The 18,294-nt window shown below is 39.4% G+C and overlaps 1 protein-coding gene across 1 annotated transcript in view; it reads left to right on the top strand.

Moving 5' to 3' along the window:
- Positions 1 to 18,294, top strand: part of pgbd5 (piggyBac transposable element derived 5) — a 33,746-nt gene that overhangs the window by 8,177 nt on the left and 7,275 nt on the right. Inside the window, exons 3-7 of the mRNA XM_074675310.1 lie at positions 1,771 to 2,201; positions 8,436 to 8,570; positions 13,166 to 13,346; positions 16,086 to 16,283; positions 17,586 to 17,691. Coding sequence (XP_074531411.1) covers positions 1,771 to 2,201; positions 8,436 to 8,570; positions 13,166 to 13,346; positions 16,086 to 16,283; positions 17,586 to 17,691 — 1,051 coding nt within the window. The remainder of the gene's footprint in view (positions 1 to 1,770; positions 2,202 to 8,435; positions 8,571 to 13,165; positions 13,347 to 16,085; positions 16,284 to 17,585; positions 17,692 to 18,294) is intronic.

Raw genomic sequence — 18,294 nt, 5'->3', positions numbered from 1 at the left:
TCAATATTTACAGAAGAAAGAACAGGGGCTGCAGAAGCTACATGCTAAATCAAGGGTCTGCAACCAGTGGCTCTGGAGCCTCATGCAGCTCTTTGACTCCTTCGCAGTGGCTCCCTGTAGCTTTAAAAAATATTATTGAAATAAGTATTTTTATTTTTCTAATTGATGATTACAGACAATGACACTTAAAATGCAGTGGCGGCTGCTGGTCAGCCAAGGAGGGGAAGCTCATTTTTACCGGCCTTCATCATACATTTGTTTATTTATTTAAACGTAAATTCTACCCTCCGTGCCAGCTTGCTCGCAGCTGGAGCTGCTACGTGAGACTACGACAGGCTGTAAGTGTGAGTGACAGGGGGAGAAGCTTCACAGCTGTAGCTGTAGCTGCTTATTGGTGAAAAGAGAGAGAATCTTTAAAAACATCGCTCGTTGTTTTTAAGAAAGGTAAACTCGCTGGGGAACGATAAAGCTGCCGGATCAGTCCAGAACAACTGAATGTAAAACTCAAAAGATGCTCAGGTGTAGAGTTATACTCCAAGATCACTGACTGGCTCATTTCACTGTCAATCAAAAAGGGATTCGGCCTCAGACAGATCATCCAATCATCATGCAGAAGCCGAGCGTCCAGGCCAGCCAACTGCCTCATAGACCCCCAGAGACGCTCAGCAACCAATGGGCGGGACAAAGCCCAGCGTTTATCCAATGATCGTCCAGTTTCCACAGTGGAACAACCCACTCTATGCTTCCCCGCTGAAGTCAAAAGACACTCAGCGTCCGACTGAGTTAAAGCGCTGAGACGCTGCGGGGATGAATGAGAAGGAGGTGGAGCCAGTTACCTGTGATAGGTAGCTGATTCTGAACAAAAGATCAAGGAATTCTAGTGCGTATTTTTTCAATGAAATGTACACACAGCAGAACATATCACAACTTTTTGTTTTAGGGACATTTTAGGGGAAGCTGAGCTTCCCTTGCAGTCTTAGAGCAATCGCCACTGTTAAAATGTCATAGATTAACATTTTGTTGAACTACATATGCAACACATCTTAGATAAAGCCTGCCACCGATCTACTTCACCTCCTGCAGTCTCTTATCTGGAACTTAATTTTATGTTTCATTGTACATACTTTTTGTGTTGTTGCTGCTCTTAATCATGTCCCATGAACTCTGCTGACAGATTGACACCATGCGCCATTTACTCAAGGCTCCCTGCTGCATTGACACTCAGATCAGAACATGATTTTGACTCTTTGCCTGCCATGAAACTTAAAAAAAAAGACACTGAAACCTTCCTCAAGCATTAAAAACACAGCGCTCTGACAAGAACCACAGTGTGGTGGCTGTCATGTTGTGTAAACAATCTAACCGCTGCCCTGGGCTGCTGACATTCAAACTAAATGCTGCTGTGATATAAAAAAGCTGTGTCAATGAATCATGTTTTTCTGAAGCTCTAAAACGTTTATGTCCTTTATTTCATGGACATCTTTTCTGTTCTTTCTTCTGATGAAGGAACAGTGTTGTTAATATGAGCAAGGAGTGGTTTATGTGTATCCCACACAGCCTTGACAGTGACAGCTCAAGAATTGGTGTCTTCCAGTGTCAAAAAAGAAAATCTTTTTTTTTCTAGAAAAGTCAATCAAAGTGAAGGCTGGTTGCCAAAGTTGAAGAGCTGGGAAAGAGTGACAGTTTGGCTTTGAGTTAGCCCATATGAGACTTTCTATCTGTCAATCTGTTCAGGATTTTTCACACTTTCTTCCTCCTGTCCTGATCCAGGCCCTGCTCAGAAGATGCCAGCCACAGCCAATGCTTTGGACTTCTTCCAGCTCTTCGTCCCGGACAATTGCATCCAAAACATGGTCACCCAGACTAACATGTACGCCAAGAAGTTCCAGGAGCGCTTCGGCTCAGATGATGGTTGGCGTCCCGTCACGGCCCAGGAGATAAAGGCCTTCCTGGGCTTTGTCATCTCCACCAGTGTGCAGCGCTGTGAGTCGGTGCTCAGCATCTGGAGCTCGGGCTTCTTCAGCAACAGGAGCATCGCTTTGAAGATGAGCCAGGCGCGGTTTGAGAAGATCCTCAAGTACTTCCACATTGTGGCTTTCAGGCCGTCACAAGGAAGCAACCAGGGCCTGTACAAGATCCAGCCCTTCCTAGACTCCCTGCAGCAGTCATTCGGCTGCACCTTTAGACCGTCACAAACACAGGTATGTGCACTGTTTAAAGACCTGGATCTCTCTTTTATTAATTCACACCTAACACTTTCTTGTCTTTATTTTTAAATATGTTTCTTATAAAATGATACATTTTAAATACAGAGGCATTTTAGGTTCGCATACAGTTAATAGACCCCTTTTTTCCCTCAGCTATCAGGATAGCAGTGCAGGTGTTGTTTCACTCTTAGGTGAACACTCATTTTTAATACAGTAGTTAAGAAGTCCCTACTTACCTTTTAAACTAAAGCATGGAGTAAATTGCTCCTGAGGTTAAAAGAACCAACTAATAGCTCCTGCGGGGCTCCTACAAAGCCAAAAGTATTTTGGTGGAGCACTCATTTTTACAGACAGACTTGTGTGTATTCGATCCACATTAATGCAACTGGGGCAGTAGAGCGCCAGCTTTGCAGCTCTATTTTGGGTGGGCTGGAGTTTATTTAACTCCTACTTTAGTTGCCTCTGTAGAGAAACAGCAGCAGTGAAACTTTCAAAGTGTTCATGAAGAAGCAGCTTGATTGATGTTAAATAAGCTGATATACTTAGAGCTGCTATTGTTATGGCTGTTGTGCTCTTACGCAACATGATGGATCTATTATTTGATGATAGAAAAGAAGCAAAAAGTACTCATCTTCGGCCAAAAAAAGGAAAACAGCAATCACTTATTCTTGTTTACTTCTACCTGATAAAAATCAAGCATGAACTGTAGTTATTAATAGCAGAGCAGAGCTGCAGTTAACTGAAGGAAGGAACAACAGCTTATCATTTGCTCCTGATTTTTTGTATTCTTCTAGGATTAGTTTGAAATTCTGCTCAATCTTAAAGAAGGTTATCACCAAATCTACAGACGGACACTTCCACAGTGTTTCCATGCGTCACTGATCGGCTTCGTATCCTTCCATAAGTACAACAAGACGTATGTATTCAGAATCTGGTTAAGAGGAGAGCACCAGGGGTGGCTAATCATATTCCAGGGAGATCTGGAGACACTCCTGCAGCTGCTGTTGAGCTCTTAAAAATTAATGACTTTCTGGGAATAAGTTGATTAAATTGCCTTCTTCAGTTTGACTGCTATAACATCATCCGCCGTGTGAAAGATGATGTCAGTGCCGTGGTGCATTTGGGAATTCAGGCTCTTTACAGCAGTCTTCTTCTCTAAGAATATCTTCTAATGCACTCATTTTCCCTATCAAAACAGCCTGAATATAAAATTTGTTCAGCTAATGTTGCTCTGCGGCAAGAAAGAGTTTGTTGAGCTGTGGTTTCACATCAAAACTTTTCATACACTTAGATCTAAAAATGACTGAACTGAAACATTGAGGGCACGTCAGATTTCAGACAGCTGCTGTGGGTGTGCGTGTGTGTTATTAACAGTGACAGTGTGTGTGTATCTAGGACAGTTTGTCTTATCTCTGGGTTTTTTATGCCAGGGGCAGAGAGCGGGCCCAGATAGTGAGAGTGGCACAGACTGAAACTGTTGCTTCACTGGTGATGGAAAAGAAATCTCTCCATTTAATGAGGCGCAGGAGGATGAAAGGAGGTTGATGCTTTCACTTTTGCTGCAATAATGATTAGTTTGATAATCGATAAATCTGATGTTTATGTTACTGATTCAACAAGTAATTCTGCAACTGGCAAGATAACAAATTTCAACTTACAAGTTGGCTTATTTTGTCCCTGTAGTCCCAAATTCAGCTGTGTAGGATGTTATTACAGAAGAAATTTGTGATACTTCACATTTCCAAGCAAAATTAGTCTATGTTTATCTGCTTTCAGAGAATACATTTTACACTATCACAGTTAACTCAGCCCTTCATTTGGATCTTGCATTATAAAAACTAAATTCCTACCAAGTGAATTTTTTTAATTTTCTAATTTGTCATGGTATTTCATTACTTCTATAATGCCACATTCACCCTAAAATAACAGATAAGAATTGAGTTATGTGGAGTCAGGGGTTGTGATTGGCATTTCCCTTCACAGAGCTGAGAGTTATGTAAAAATCAACTGTGTGGGCCGTGTTGCAACAAGCAGCTAGTTGTTTTCTTTGTCACTGATTGTTTCTCGCAAGTTTTTTTCCTCCCTGTTTTGTATCTTGGTTGTTATTTCCTGTGTCATTTTGTTGTCTTTTGCCTCCTGTCTTATGTTTTGTGTCTAGTACTCCTTCTGTGTTTGGTTTCATCTGTGTTTCTGACATCTACTGGATTCCTTGTCTTATTTTGTTGTCTTTGCTCCCTTTGTGTCTGAGTTAGCCCCAGGAAGCCACCACATAGGGGTTTTAAGTTTTTTAAGTAAAATTTCAAATTTCAAGATGCTTCACACTCACAGGCTGCACTGTCAGTAGGGATGTGTAATAAGATTTTGTTAATATCAGTGCCGCTATTGATTCCGCTTATTGATCTTGTTCTGTACCGATTCCCTTATCAATTCCTCCTGTGAATTTTCTGTGTACAAAAAGTCGGCTTTACAGGTTTTCTGTGTCAACAACATTTTATTGAGTTTATTAGTAAATAAATATGACATGACACTCTTTATATTTAATGCTGTGTGTCGAAAAATGGTTTAGCATGTTGGTGGTGCTGCATGATCTTATAGCGTTGCGCAAATTGCAATATGCATTATTAGTAGGGCTGCACCAATCCGATCCTGTTATGGGCCCTGATCCAGCACCTAAGACACTATCCAGACACTAAGGCTAAGCTATGAAGTCTACAAGTTATACAATTTTACAATCAAATAGTCATTTCTGTAAATTCTGAAGCATTCTTTTTAACCAAACTGCTGTTTAACATTTAAACACTTATAGTTTAAATTAATATTAACTTCAGTAATTCCATATGTACTAATTTTTGTCTTTTACTCAAAACATTACCAGTCTTATCCCACAGTAGAGCATGCTGGTTATTATTTAACACTAGACTGGATCAGGATCAGTTGATATCCAAAGCACAGGTATTGGTATCAGGACCAGAAAAGTTGGATCGTGCATCCCTAGTTATTAGTGTCCTTTTTGGGTAAAGTGAAGCCAAGCTTTTAACTACTTCAGTCTCTCCTCCATTGTCTTAGAAGTTCTGCAGCTGACTGATGGGTGTGATTGACGTGTGGTAGGTCACATGATGTCGAAGTAAGGTCCGGCCACTGTGGCATTATGTAATGATGTAGGATGTTGAATAAATTTTGTAAATAGACAAAACACAGGAAATCTTTGACCATGTTAACCTGTCTGACCTAAATGTGTCTCCTATCTGACATTATCCAACCTGAGTGTGTGTTAATATGTGAGCACAAGCGCTGACATCCACATTAACACTACTGAACGTAAGCACGTAACATCAGCACCTTCTGACAGCCATCCTTCACATTGTCTGTGTCTGTCTGGCAGTTTTGCAGTAATCCGACAGCACTGCTTTGTATTGATTTGCAAGTGTAAAATCTTTGAAAGCATCTATCAGTCCTCTCAGAACAAACACGTCTCGACAGCATGCAAGTGCCATGATGGATTTTCTTTCTCTCTATGTTGAGTGCAGGACCACTGAAGCCAGGCAAATGATTTACTCCAAGCACCCATGTGCAAATGTAACCACCCTGTCCTCAGCTGTGAGGATAAGAGAATAGACCGCTGTGCTAATGAGGCATTTACAGGATGACATATCTCTTAAAAGGCCATTATGGTTTAGGTGATGTCATCAACATAAAGGCTAAATAACCTCATTAATTTTCCACTCGTTTGATCTCTAACTCCATATTTGACTTGGAAATGACTTGTTTCCTTCCCCTGTGGAGTCACAGAGCACTGTACTCACTCCAGCTTTAAGCAAATCATGATGGAGCCATGCAGGAGGTGAGGAAAGGAAAGCAAATTTCAAATGCAAATATTTGTTGTGTGGTTGAAAGCATCCCTGAGATACTGGGCCAGGTTCAAGGTTTGTGTGAGTGTGTACATGTGTGTGTGGCACAGGTATGATCATCCAAAAAGAGTGTGCGATGATATTTGGTTTCATGTGTCTGTTAGGGCCTCTGTTTATTTATGTTTGGATTCGTGAATGTCCGCCTGTTGTATTACACTCTTTAATCCCCTCATGGACTCTAATCCTCAGATTCTAATCTGACCCATCATCTATTTAAAGAAAAGAGAGCAGACGATGGGGAAAGAATAAACAAGAGGACGATGACATGGTTTAGCCTGCTTTTGAGATTTATGGATACTCTTGTTTAAAATTCACTCAAATTTGATACAAGTGAAAGTTTCTCAGTCAAAGTATTACTTGTATTGAAATACTGGAGTACTCTTTTCTTTTTCTTTTTTTAAATTAAGAATTCAAACATGGTTGTAAATTTTTATTTCAGAAACAGTATTCACACATGTAACATACCACGATAATGCTAAAGATTTCCAGAATTTCATCTCCAAAGTAAAAGTTATTTCAAGCACAAACAACATGATTTTAAGGGGTCATTGAGGATAAAACAACAGTAAAGCTATGAACTGTACTTCAATGCACTGTCTCGGGTTGGACAGGGATTTTTTTATTGTCTATAAAGAATTTCATGTGCGGTAAACATTGACAATGGGTCAAATAATTTTCCAGTTACAAAATGGAGCATGAGGTTTGAAATGTAGACAGCGGTGCTTGGGTAGAGAAAAATATCTGACGTTGCTTTACATTCATCCATTAAGAGGTACAGAAACACCACCAAGGTAACCTAGATGCAAAACCACTCAAGCACAGTTGATTTTCTCTTGGGTCAGATTAAAGAAATAATAATAATAATTTATCACCTACTTTAAAGCAAAAGTCACCAGTAACAAGAGCAATCTTAGAGGTAGTGGACTCAAAAGTACCAAATTTGTCTTTCAAATGTAGTTGATTAAAAGAAAAAACACATTCCTCTGTAAAATAAATAAATAATGAAATATTATTATTATTATTATTATTATTATTATTATTATTATTATTATTATTATTATTACAACAATAATATTACTCAAGTAGAGTGCACATAAAATAGGCTTAAATTGACCTTGTTATTGTTGGTCCAGAGGAGGAAGAGGCTTCAGAGACCTCTCAGTTTAAGTTAGCTCAGAATGAAAAGATAGTCCCATTCCCATCATAGTGAAACAAAAGAGAGTTTTTTTGTCTTTTTGCTTCAGACATAGGAGACGTTAATTTTTTCACCATGATGAATGACTTTAATATGTTTTAAACGAAGGCAGAATCATTTCATGCATTTCTATTGATCAATCCTGATTTCAGCTTCAATACGCAGTACTTTTTCTTACAGATAGACAATCATCACAGCACAGCACGTAAATGACTTGAAACATCTCTCATATCATATTTAGATTTAAGTCAAGTTTTTGGCACAGCTCTCTGTCGAACAAGTCCACTTTTGGTAGGTAGCTCAAGCTGATGTTGATGTTGAAGACAGTGATAATGTTGTTGCTGATAATATCGATAAACAGCCACTATACACACTGTGAATTGCCTCGCTCTGCCTGTTGGCAGCTGTGTCTGTTCGGTCATGGAGTAACTTGTGGCGCTTACTTATGTTGTCTCCGGTGATGTTTTACGTCCCTTTGGACAAAGCACATGCTCGATAAAACTGAAACAGAGTAACAGTGAAAATTTTTCCCCCTTGGACAAACTGAATTTACATCGTGGGAAAGAAATCTGACTAAAAAGAAACAAGCAAAGGAGAAAACATTCACTTTTTTGTCAGTTTTTTAATAAGTTTTGGTCTCAAGAAAGGATGTAGTTGAAGAAGCAAAAACAAAAGAGCTTTTCTTCTTTTTTTTGTAGTTCTGGGAAAAATATGTGGCTAAACTTGCAGAAAGAAATTCTCAGGAGATAACATCAAAACACAAGTAAAGTAACTGAAACAATAGAGAGAAGTAAACTGACAAGTGAGAAGTTTTTCCCTCTTCCTTTTAGCAGACGAAGCTGCACATTTGAGATCGTATTTCTGCTGAGAACATTTTTCTCCCTCTGCGGTATCACCTTCAAACACATAGAATTGTGCGGCTCGTTGTTTGGCTGTCTTCTCTCTCCAACACTGAGCTGTTGTGTTACATCATTTACAGCCTCGCTCCTGTCTCTCACAGGAAAATGAAGTGTTTCTGCTTTGTTAAGGCCAACTGTTTCTCCAGTAACACAGCTCGTACGTGTGGCATTGTTATCTAGAAGATGCCGTGACAGTTATGTCGCCTGTGTGTGTGTGTGTTTCCAGGTTCTTCATGAGCCTCTAATAGATGAGGATCCAGTGTTCATCACCACCTGTACAGAGCGGGAGCTGAGGAAGAGGAAGAAGAGGAAGTTCAGCCTGTGGGTTCGGCAGTGCACCTCCACTGGATTCATCTGTCAGGTAGGAGAAGACATTATTCACTTTATGGTTTATTTTTAATGAAGGGAGCATGTTGGATTAGAGCAGCTGTTAGTTTCTGCAGCCAGTGTAGGATTTTAGTGTGACAAAGACAGATGATATTGGAGTTTTTCTCCTCAAACTTTTTAAGTAAAAGTATTATTGCTGAAATCAAAAAGGCTTTCACTAAAACATCAGACCTTGATCTTCCCTGGATTTCGATTATCCATCCCAGGTCGTTGATTTTGCCTCAGTTTGTATTCTGCGAATTGCTTTCAGGCTCAACAAAGGAAGGAATAGTTTTGTAAGAAATATTCATGAAAACCGATGGGTTTCAAGGTTTGCTTTTAAAGAATGATCAAATTCGCCTTGATATGAGAAATACTGCCTTGCGTCTGACCTTATTCTGTTCGTGACTCAGAATTAAACCTGAGCTCTCACATCAGGCAGCCAAACCTGCTCTGCTTGCTAACAACCTTGGCCTGGAAGCAACCTGCCACTCCTGCATCGGTTGATTATGTAACCCTGCCATTTAACTGGGGCCTGGCACTGCAGGAGTGGGGACAGACAAACCTGTCCAGCTCTGACCGCTGCAGAGGACGAAGGAGAGACATTATAAACCAAGACCAGGAGAAGCTCAGCTTTTATTTTGCGTTGTAAAACCTGTGACAGCTGATTCAGAGGGTCTTCTTTCTATCCTGCCTGGTATCTGTGAGACAGGAGGCTCAGCAAACTGAGAGTGAGAGCGGAGAATTGTAAAACCAGGATTCTGGTTGTTAAAGTGATTTTCTATTCCTGTATTCTGGTTTACTGATATTGTTCTGGACCTCCATCCCCCCGGACACCCACTCACAGACATTGTTTGCTCTGTGGTTGTGAAGAAAGAAGCACCATGGCTACCCATTTCCACAACGAAAGCTTTATAGAAGACGACAAAGGCAACGGCAGCATTCATAACCATATATGAGTGACTGCTTTGTCACTGATTTTTATAACTAGGGCCGGCAAAGGGTGGTTTGATATTGATGTGAATTTGATCAAATCACAGGTTAGATCTTGAGAAGCAGACCTGAAGTGCATTTCGATAGATGTACAAAAATGCGTCATACAGAAAGATTATATCAGGAGGGGGTTGTCAACCATGCTTACTGAAAACTCCAGGAAAAGCAACTAAAAACAGGTTTTATCCTTTGCTCTCTAGCTGAACAACCACTCTCATTCAAAGCAACTTCATTACATGTCACCCACTACATAAAAACAGGGTCACAAACAGAAAAATTACTGGTTAAAAAATAGTGACAGAAATTGTCCATTAAGTATGGCGGCATTTGCTTCTGTCAGGTTTAAAACCCCAACAATGAAACACCTTACCCTCCAAAAATCTGAAATCCAAGCAAGTGAGTGATTATGTCTTATTGATTGGTAAAACTGTCTTATTGGACTTACAATGAGCCACATTCACCTGACAAGTCAAGGAGATAGACCAATATGGTTTTTTCATTGTCGATACTGATTATTAGTAGTCCAAGAGGCCAATATCCAATATTTGGAGCTGATATTTATTTGTAGTCAAGTGAAAATATTGGCGTCAAAATTTTGAATACAAATTCCAACACTAAACTTCATTTAAATGCCTTTAAACATACTTTTATTATTATTATTATTATTATTTATTATATTATATTTTATTATTTATTATATTATATTTTATATTATATTTTATATTATATTTTATATTTAACAGCTTCCAGGCTCAGCAGTGTGTGTCATTTAGTTATATGAAAACTAAAAAAAAAAAGGAACTGGGATATTTAATACAATTTCAATAGAGTCTGCTGCCTAAACTTGCTTTCAGAACATATGTCTGCTCTTTGGAGCTTCTCCATTCGACAAACTTTGTTTCCTCTCTACAGTGTGTGTGAGAGCACTGTGCATGCACAGCTTTCACTGCTGATTGGCTGTCACCTGAGCCATGGCTCTGCATGTAACCAATCAGATGGCACTGTGGGTGGGACAGTGCTGGAGACAGAGTAGTTATGCTGCGTTCCATTTGTAACCGGAAGTTGGAATTTCCGAGTTGCAAGTGGGGACGCCCAACTGGAATGCTCCCCAAGGTCAGAATATCCGACTTGGAAGTCCCCAAGTTCCTAGTAGGACATTCTGAGTTCAAGGGTAAACAGTAATTAAGCTCCTGTTAGGTTCTTTTAATTTTAGGATTTCTGACTAGTGTTACATCAGCCATGCACATATTATTATTCTATGTAGAAATACTGCTGTTATGGCAAGTTATTACGACTTGGCAACTGGAATGTTTAACTCAGGAGTCATTCCCACTCCTGACTTCCTAGTTCTGAGTACAAATGGAACGCAGCATTACAGCAGACAGAGGGGCACGGCTGCATTAAAGCCAAAATAACCCAGTTCTAAATTGATTTCATGTATCGGCTGTCGGATTGAACAGAAGGTGGATGCTGATATGCCTCAAAACGCCAAATAGCGGCCTGGCCGATTATCGGGCTATCCCTACTTTTAAATGTTAAGACACAAACAACTCCTGAGTTACTTGTGAAAAGAATAAAAAGAAATCAGCCAATTAGGTAAGAAACATTTGCTTGACAAGTTCCTTAAAATGTAAATGTCCTCTGATTGGCAGATGTTTTTACTCTTTATGAGCAGTTTAAGTGTCATTTTTGTTGTTTAATATCTTGAATCTAGGCATTTTTTTTCTTGTTTTAAGTCTTATAAGACAGTCTTTTATGAAAGATAAGATGCAAACACCTGCTGAGATTTTGTTTTTTGCAGTGCACCAGGCTTTAAGGACATTGTCAAGGATGTGCAGCCTCAGTGGCACAATGTTGTATAAATAGTCCCTTTCACTGCAAATAAATATATAAAACTCAGACAGAGGACTGTGCTGCAGAAGAAGAGTTTCCATCTTTAGACTGGAAGGAGTCCAAAACAGCATTAGAGAAGAGACCAGCCATGATCTGAATTTTAATGTGAACATTTCTTTCTTCTCTCATCCTTGTTTTATTTCAATCACATTAGCCGATGAATCAAGCTTTACATCATTTTCCCTGCTATCCATAATCACCAGCTGAACACAAATTATGCAGAAGAAGCATCACAGACGGATATCTGAAGTGGTCTACAATGATTCCATACATTCAGCGTATATAATCATTATCATTTACAGTGAGTGTGGCTGTTTGGCAGTCGCTCTGTATTTACCAGTCCCCTGCACGCCGTGTGTGTCTGCAATCAGATCCTCTCTCTCTCTCTAAATGAATTGTGTCAAGGGAGAAAGAGAAAAAAATCCAAGAAATAAAACGAGTTAATGGAGCAAATCAATGAGATTCCATTAGCCAGTGCTCCACAAACACACATACATACATCCAAACACACACACACACTCACACAGAGGCACAGACTGACCACTTAGTGTAATAGCTGAAGGCTTGACGTAGACGCCGGCTAATCAAGCTAATGCTGTTCAGCTCGTGAGCAACTGCAGAAACGAAAGTGCTCCTGGAGGGAAACAGAGCTGTTTGTGGGTGTACATTTCACTTTGTACACACGTGATAATGGCTTTCTGAAGAAGCCTTTGTCATTTCTGTGCAGACTTCCATCCCTGCAGGGCGTCATGTAGCTGTGTGTTGAACCACAAAGCATGGCTCCGTCTGCTTCGATGCAGGTCAACATGCTGTATCTGGCCATGGTACTGTGATATTTCACTGGATGTTTGGTCGAGTATTGAATATGCTCAAAATGTGTGTTGTGGAAGACATTTTTTATATATTTGAGTCTTTTGGGGAGCTTTAAAATGTTGGTGCCTTTCACAAAGTACAGGCTGACTTGGCATTGAAACATTGAACTCTGGATGAACTTCAAATTTTAGCATTGCATTCATTTTCTCTTGACACAAACTTCAGGCAGAGGAAAAAGGACTGTAAAATGAGAAAGAGAGAGGAGATGTCATGCATCATAGATCCATACTGTGAATTTTCATGGTTGACACACCCGTACAGAAAATTCTGCTTTCTAAGAGAGTCTCTTTTTGTGACTCTGCAAGTCTGCTAAGTCTTCATTTAAAAACAGTCATTCTGGACTACTCTTATTGCCAAAAGATATAAAACGTTTGCATACAGTAAATTATATTTGCTGGTATGACTCTATTCTGGGAGCTCCCTGCCCTTTCATGTGTCTATGTGGAGAGCTTAATCCTCTTTTTCATGTGCCCATACGAGAAACCAAGGCAGGAAGAGCAACAGCAAAGATCTCCAGGGGTACAGAGCAGAGCAAGCATCAGTTACAACACAGAAAAAAAATTAAAGTATACGTAACTTTCATTTAAACCTCATGTTATTATTATTATCATGTAAAGGATACTGCAATTTCAGTTTCAGCTATTTTATTAGACTTTATGTTTCCGGAGGTATCGCCAAGTCATTGTTCCAACATACATTTCTGTGAAACCACCCACTCAGAAGAGTCTAGACTTCAACAAAAGCTGCAGATTTTTTCACTTTCGAGCAATGAAGTAAGTTTTCTGGATCTCATTTTTCTAAGTATCCTCTCCATTTCCACCCACTCTGCAGATTTCGGTCCATCTGAAGGACGGCCAGGGCACAGACGGTCTCGCCACCTTGAAGAACAAACCTCAGCTCCACAGCTTGGTGGCTAAGCAGCTCTGCCAAAACATCTCTGGCAAGAACACGATCATCTTTACAGGACCGTCCATCACCAGCCTCGGCCTCTTCACTGAATTCAGCAAACAAGGTGCACAAACAAGATGTAACAGCAGATTCTGTATTTACTCATCTTCCTTCTCAGTGTTACCTAAATGAAACCCCTTTCTGTGTTTCTGTTATCTTCTCCCATCTTTAGTTCTTTGCTGTTTCATTTCTGGTTCCAAGTACAGATTGTAACTTCTGTCCTTGTCTCATCTTCCTTCGCTTTTGCATATTTTATTTGAGCATTTATTTTTAATCATGTTGTGAAGATAGCGTCCTCGGGCTGAGCAGCACAGAGAGGACGACAGTCTGTTGCATTTCACCTTCAAATGAGACTTCACTGATTTACATTATGCTCTAAGGAAAACATTTCTGTCTGCGTCTGTCCTTACAAACCAAGAAAACATCTTAAGTGTGTGGGAATGTGAGAAACACAGATACGCATCTGAGGTACTTTGCTTGTATAGAAATGGGAACATGAACCAGTTTACTGCTCTCATATGTGTCTGGTGTGTAGTCTCTCATCTACCTGTTTTCTGGGTTTGGTACTTCAGTTACTCACTTTTTTTGACAATATGTGGAACATATTAACATTGTTCCTTTTTTGACAGAAAAAAAAAATATTTTTAGTATTGATTCTTACAAACCTGCAACTTCAAGCTTTAACTGCCCCTCTGCTTTTGACTGCTGCACGATACATCCCGGAAAGTCCAGTACCATAGACTGTATATAGAGTGGACAGCATGGCTCCGACATTTATCATTGTACAGTTTTGAAGCCAAAATATCCCTGTCACAGGCGCAGCCATTGTAGCAGTTGTGCAGCCAGAGTCTGCGCAGTAGAGACGATGAGGGATTCTGGGAAAATCTGAGTGGAGCAGGGTGACAAAAATAATGGGTTTTTTTTTCTTTAGAGTCTAATCACTTCTTGACTCTAGCTAACATTTTTTACAATCCCCGAAAAAAATACAGGAGAACAGCAGCTGTCAATCATCGTTAACGTTACGTAAAGCCTCGTTTTTTAAACTCGTATAACTACTGAAAACAAAACTTTTCAGAAAAAAGAGGACTTGAATACAAGACAGCCAAATGATATCTCCAAATCCCCACAACAATCGAATGTGAGTAGCATTTCTACGGGGTGTAATAATTTTTTTAATGTTTGACCACAGCCCATCTGGAATGGCTGGAAAGACAGATTTTTAAACCTATACTGCAGCCAGCCACCAGGGGGAGCAGTTTTTGTGGAGACCTCACTTCGAGCCGAGCAAGCAGACGTCCATTTTTTTTACAGTCAATGTCCAGTACACAGTGTTTAGCCTTGTCACAACTCACAAAATCAATTGGTAAAGTGGACACCTAAGTAAAGCACCTTTTAATATTGTACAGTGAAAGCTTCTGACACCAAAGAGGATTTTGTGGTCTGGCCTTTTGTTGCTTCCTTATACTTCAAATTCTTAAAGAGCTGCAAAAAAAGTAAAAACCCTAATGCAAGTTTCTATAGAGCTCCAACTTTCATTCTCATTTTGCCAAAGTCAGCTTTAATCATAAAAGCTTAATCCCTCTGTTAGAGTTACTTTATGCGGAACAATTCCAGACAATAACGTCCAGTGTCATCATGTCATAAAAGATTAATAAGGACTGAAAGGCAGAGAGCAAAAGTTCAACGAAACAAATCAGGCCAATTCATTGATACCATCTGCACAACTTTTTAGCTGTCAGTGCTCACAAAAGCTCTTTAACTCAACAATAACAGAAGACCAATTGAAAACTCAACCAGAGCTGCAGGACACAGGGTAAAGAAAAACAAGTCTGGAGATACGATCAATATCTTGTCATCCTAATTAGATGAAGCTACCGTAAGGCATTCAGCCAGAAATCTGCAGTTCTGAGCTTACAAAGAAATCGTCTGAGAGTTTTCTTTCAAATTTATCAGCCTGGATTAATTAACTGATTTAATTAGCCTGAACCACTCTGTAGCACTTACTGTGGACACACACACACACACATGCATACTCCTTTGCAACTGCAAAGAGAAATTCAAAAAGAGAGGTTAAAAAAAGTAATCTTAAGTCACCCACATGACTGTTTGATCGCTGCTCATCTGAGTAGGAAATAAAGAAACTGAACGAGTCGAAATCAGAAATAACAAAAGGCATGCACAGAAGAAAAGAAGAGGGAGAAAAGAGAGTTGGTTTCATAAGGAGCAGAAAAAACACAATGTATGAAAAAAAGTTAGTGCAGTGACAGGTGGAACAAGAGCTGCCATAAACAAAATTACACCTGGAATTAAAACCAGAAATACTTGTTGACTGAAATCCACTCATTACAGTTTCTTTTATATACAAGAAAAGAAGAATATTAGAGTGTTTATAGAAAGTAGAGAATGATAAAACATGAATAGATAAAAATAATTTATAAACTACAATCTGTTACTGTTAGGAATGACTTGCTGTGGCATTCTGCGTTGCATTTGGGGAGAATGAGAACATTTCAGAAGCACAGTAAGATTAATGGATGTTTTCAATTTTTCGGATCAACATTCAGCAACATGAACATTTATATTTTAAATATTTCAGTGCTTTTAAAATAGATCTAAATTAGGTATAAATGTATGGTTAATAAAGAAACCTTGGTTAATAACTTTTAAACATTTTTGCCCATCGAGTTGATTAGGATTATCTAATTATTAAGGCTACATGTTAAGGTGCCTCCACATTATACTCCTCCCATCTGTACATTTATTTTCCGGGATTTTGACTTGTCTTTGTATTTCTTCCCTTCAGATATCTACTGCTGTGGTCTGCTGAGCACCAGGAAGAGCGACTGCACTGGTCTACCACAAAACATGCTGGTCTGCGGAGCCACGCCGGCACAGCGCGGCCAATCACGCGTGATGATGCAAGGCACCATGTCACTGATCAGCTGGTACAACAAAGGGCACTTCAGGTTCCTCACCAACAGTTATTCCCCCACAAAACAAGGTAGAAATAAAACTCTTGGAGTTCTTTTGTTTGAATTGATATTTCAATTAAGGAGTCCAGTAAATCCTGTGTGCATCACAGCACAAAGGGAATGTATATTTTTTGACTAGGTGTTAATATTTCAGTTGTTGAGTAAGAATAAGATTTACCTACTATCAGGGAGTATTGGCACATTGTTAAGTATTCATGTCTGGGAAAATCAATCAGGGCTTCTAATCCAAGATAATCCATTCCTCAGACGGGACAGAATCATGATATTCTCCTCTTCTCAGAAAATAATCCACTCTCCATTAAACAGATTTGTTAAACTTAGTGGAAGAGTTACACTGTGTTATAACTCCTTAAGTTTAGAGTTAAATCAGTTAATCTGCTGCTTCCCAATATTGATTTTCTCCTGCTCTTTGTGCATTATAGCGTGTGTGTGTGTGTGTGTGTGTGTGTGTGTGTGTGTGTGTGTGTGTATGTGTGTGTGTGTGTGTGTGTGTGTGTGTGTGTGTGTGTGTGTGTGTGTGTGTGTGTGTGTGTGTGTGTGTGTGTGTGTGTGTTATTGCTATCTTGATTCACTCTGAGATAAAAAGATGACATGAGCAATCCACTTCTTTTGTTCTTTGTCTTAAGTTGTTATCCAGATTATAGATAGTTAGGAGGGAAATGTTAAAATTTGTCAGCTGAAAAAGAAAAGTTGTGCATGTTCATATATGAGCCCATCCTTTTCAGTTGGACAACTATACAGATCACTTATATAATCACAAGAGTCTGGCTTTATTGCAAAGCTATTTTTACTTTTGAAGACATGAATAGAACATAACCTTGTAGCTTCATGGTGATTTCATGCCCCAGATTTGCTCAGGACGTGATATTATAGGAGAAACTGAAAGCACCTAGAAAAACTATGTTTTTTTGAGTTAAAATCTCAAGACCAGTGACAGTCAAGAAAAACGGCAGAAAAGTTAGTGCCTCACTTTGCCTTAGCATCTCCAAAGAGCCTCATACTGTGCATGCCTGCTCATCGCCCCATCCTACTGAGACTTAAATATACAGATCCCTCTCAGAGTTATTAGCTCCACCTGTGCATTTCCTGCTGAGATAAGACAGATTTTCTCAACAAAGCAGCTCCTCAAGGGTCCAAAAAAGGAGAGACCAGCTGAAAACAAAAATAGTAACAATGCCTCTCTCTGGTGTGTCATTGTTAACCACGTGACCACAGAGTGTGGAGGAAATTAGTCCCTTTAGTGGGACCTCATCTGTCTCTCTGCAGTGCCTCTCACTCTCATTGTGCTGTGTTGTGTGTGATTGTGGCAGGTATGATCATTAAGAGGAAAAGTGGGGAGATCCCATGTCCCCTGGCGGTGGAGGCCTTCGCAGCACACCTGAGCTACATCTGCAAATACGATGACAAGTACAGCAAGTATGTCCAGCATTTAATTAACTAACCATTTTCACCTCAAACTCTGCAAAAACTCAAAACTAAGCAAGAATTTTTGCACAATTTTGAAAAAAAGATCCATTAAGTCCAGATAAGTGGATTGTCCAAAGAAAATAAAGTCCTTTAGTGAGTAAAATTTCTTTTGAAGCTACAATGAGGAGCTTGTGACTGGTGAAAAAACAGACTGGTATTTATAGTGATACCTCTTAAGTCCTTAAAAAAAACCACAACTGTTAGCAGAAAGATTGTTGAGAGTGATTCTACATTCTCAATGTCTGGAGCTGTGTGGGAAAGGTTAGTATCAAACTTCAAGCTTCTGCTTGAGGACCACAGCCTCCATACATGGGGTGTAGAACTAAGCCAAACCAGCGGCCCAAGATGTGATTTTGAGTAATTTTTTTTTTTAAAGCTTTAAAAAATGTAATATGAAACCAAATGGGTTGATTCAGCTTTCTCCACAGGGGGCACAAACTAAAAAGTTCCTTACAGGAACTTTAAGTTTCCTGAATTAAGACATTACTCTTACATCAGAAACTTAAAAGTAAATTCTTGTGGTGGATTCATTTAGAAGTCCTAAATTTTTGC

Source organism: Halichoeres trimaculatus, unplaced genomic scaffold (genome assembly GCF_033239565.1).
Source record: "Halichoeres trimaculatus isolate MK-OKI-2021-1 unplaced genomic scaffold, fHalTri1.1 fHalTri1_scaffold_8, whole genome shotgun sequence".
In the NCBI taxonomy this organism is placed as follows: Eukaryota; Metazoa; Chordata; class Actinopteri; order Labriformes; family Labridae; genus Halichoeres; species Halichoeres trimaculatus.
Note: the sequence above shows the minus strand (reverse complement) of the source record. Positions and strands in the feature narration are given on the sequence as shown.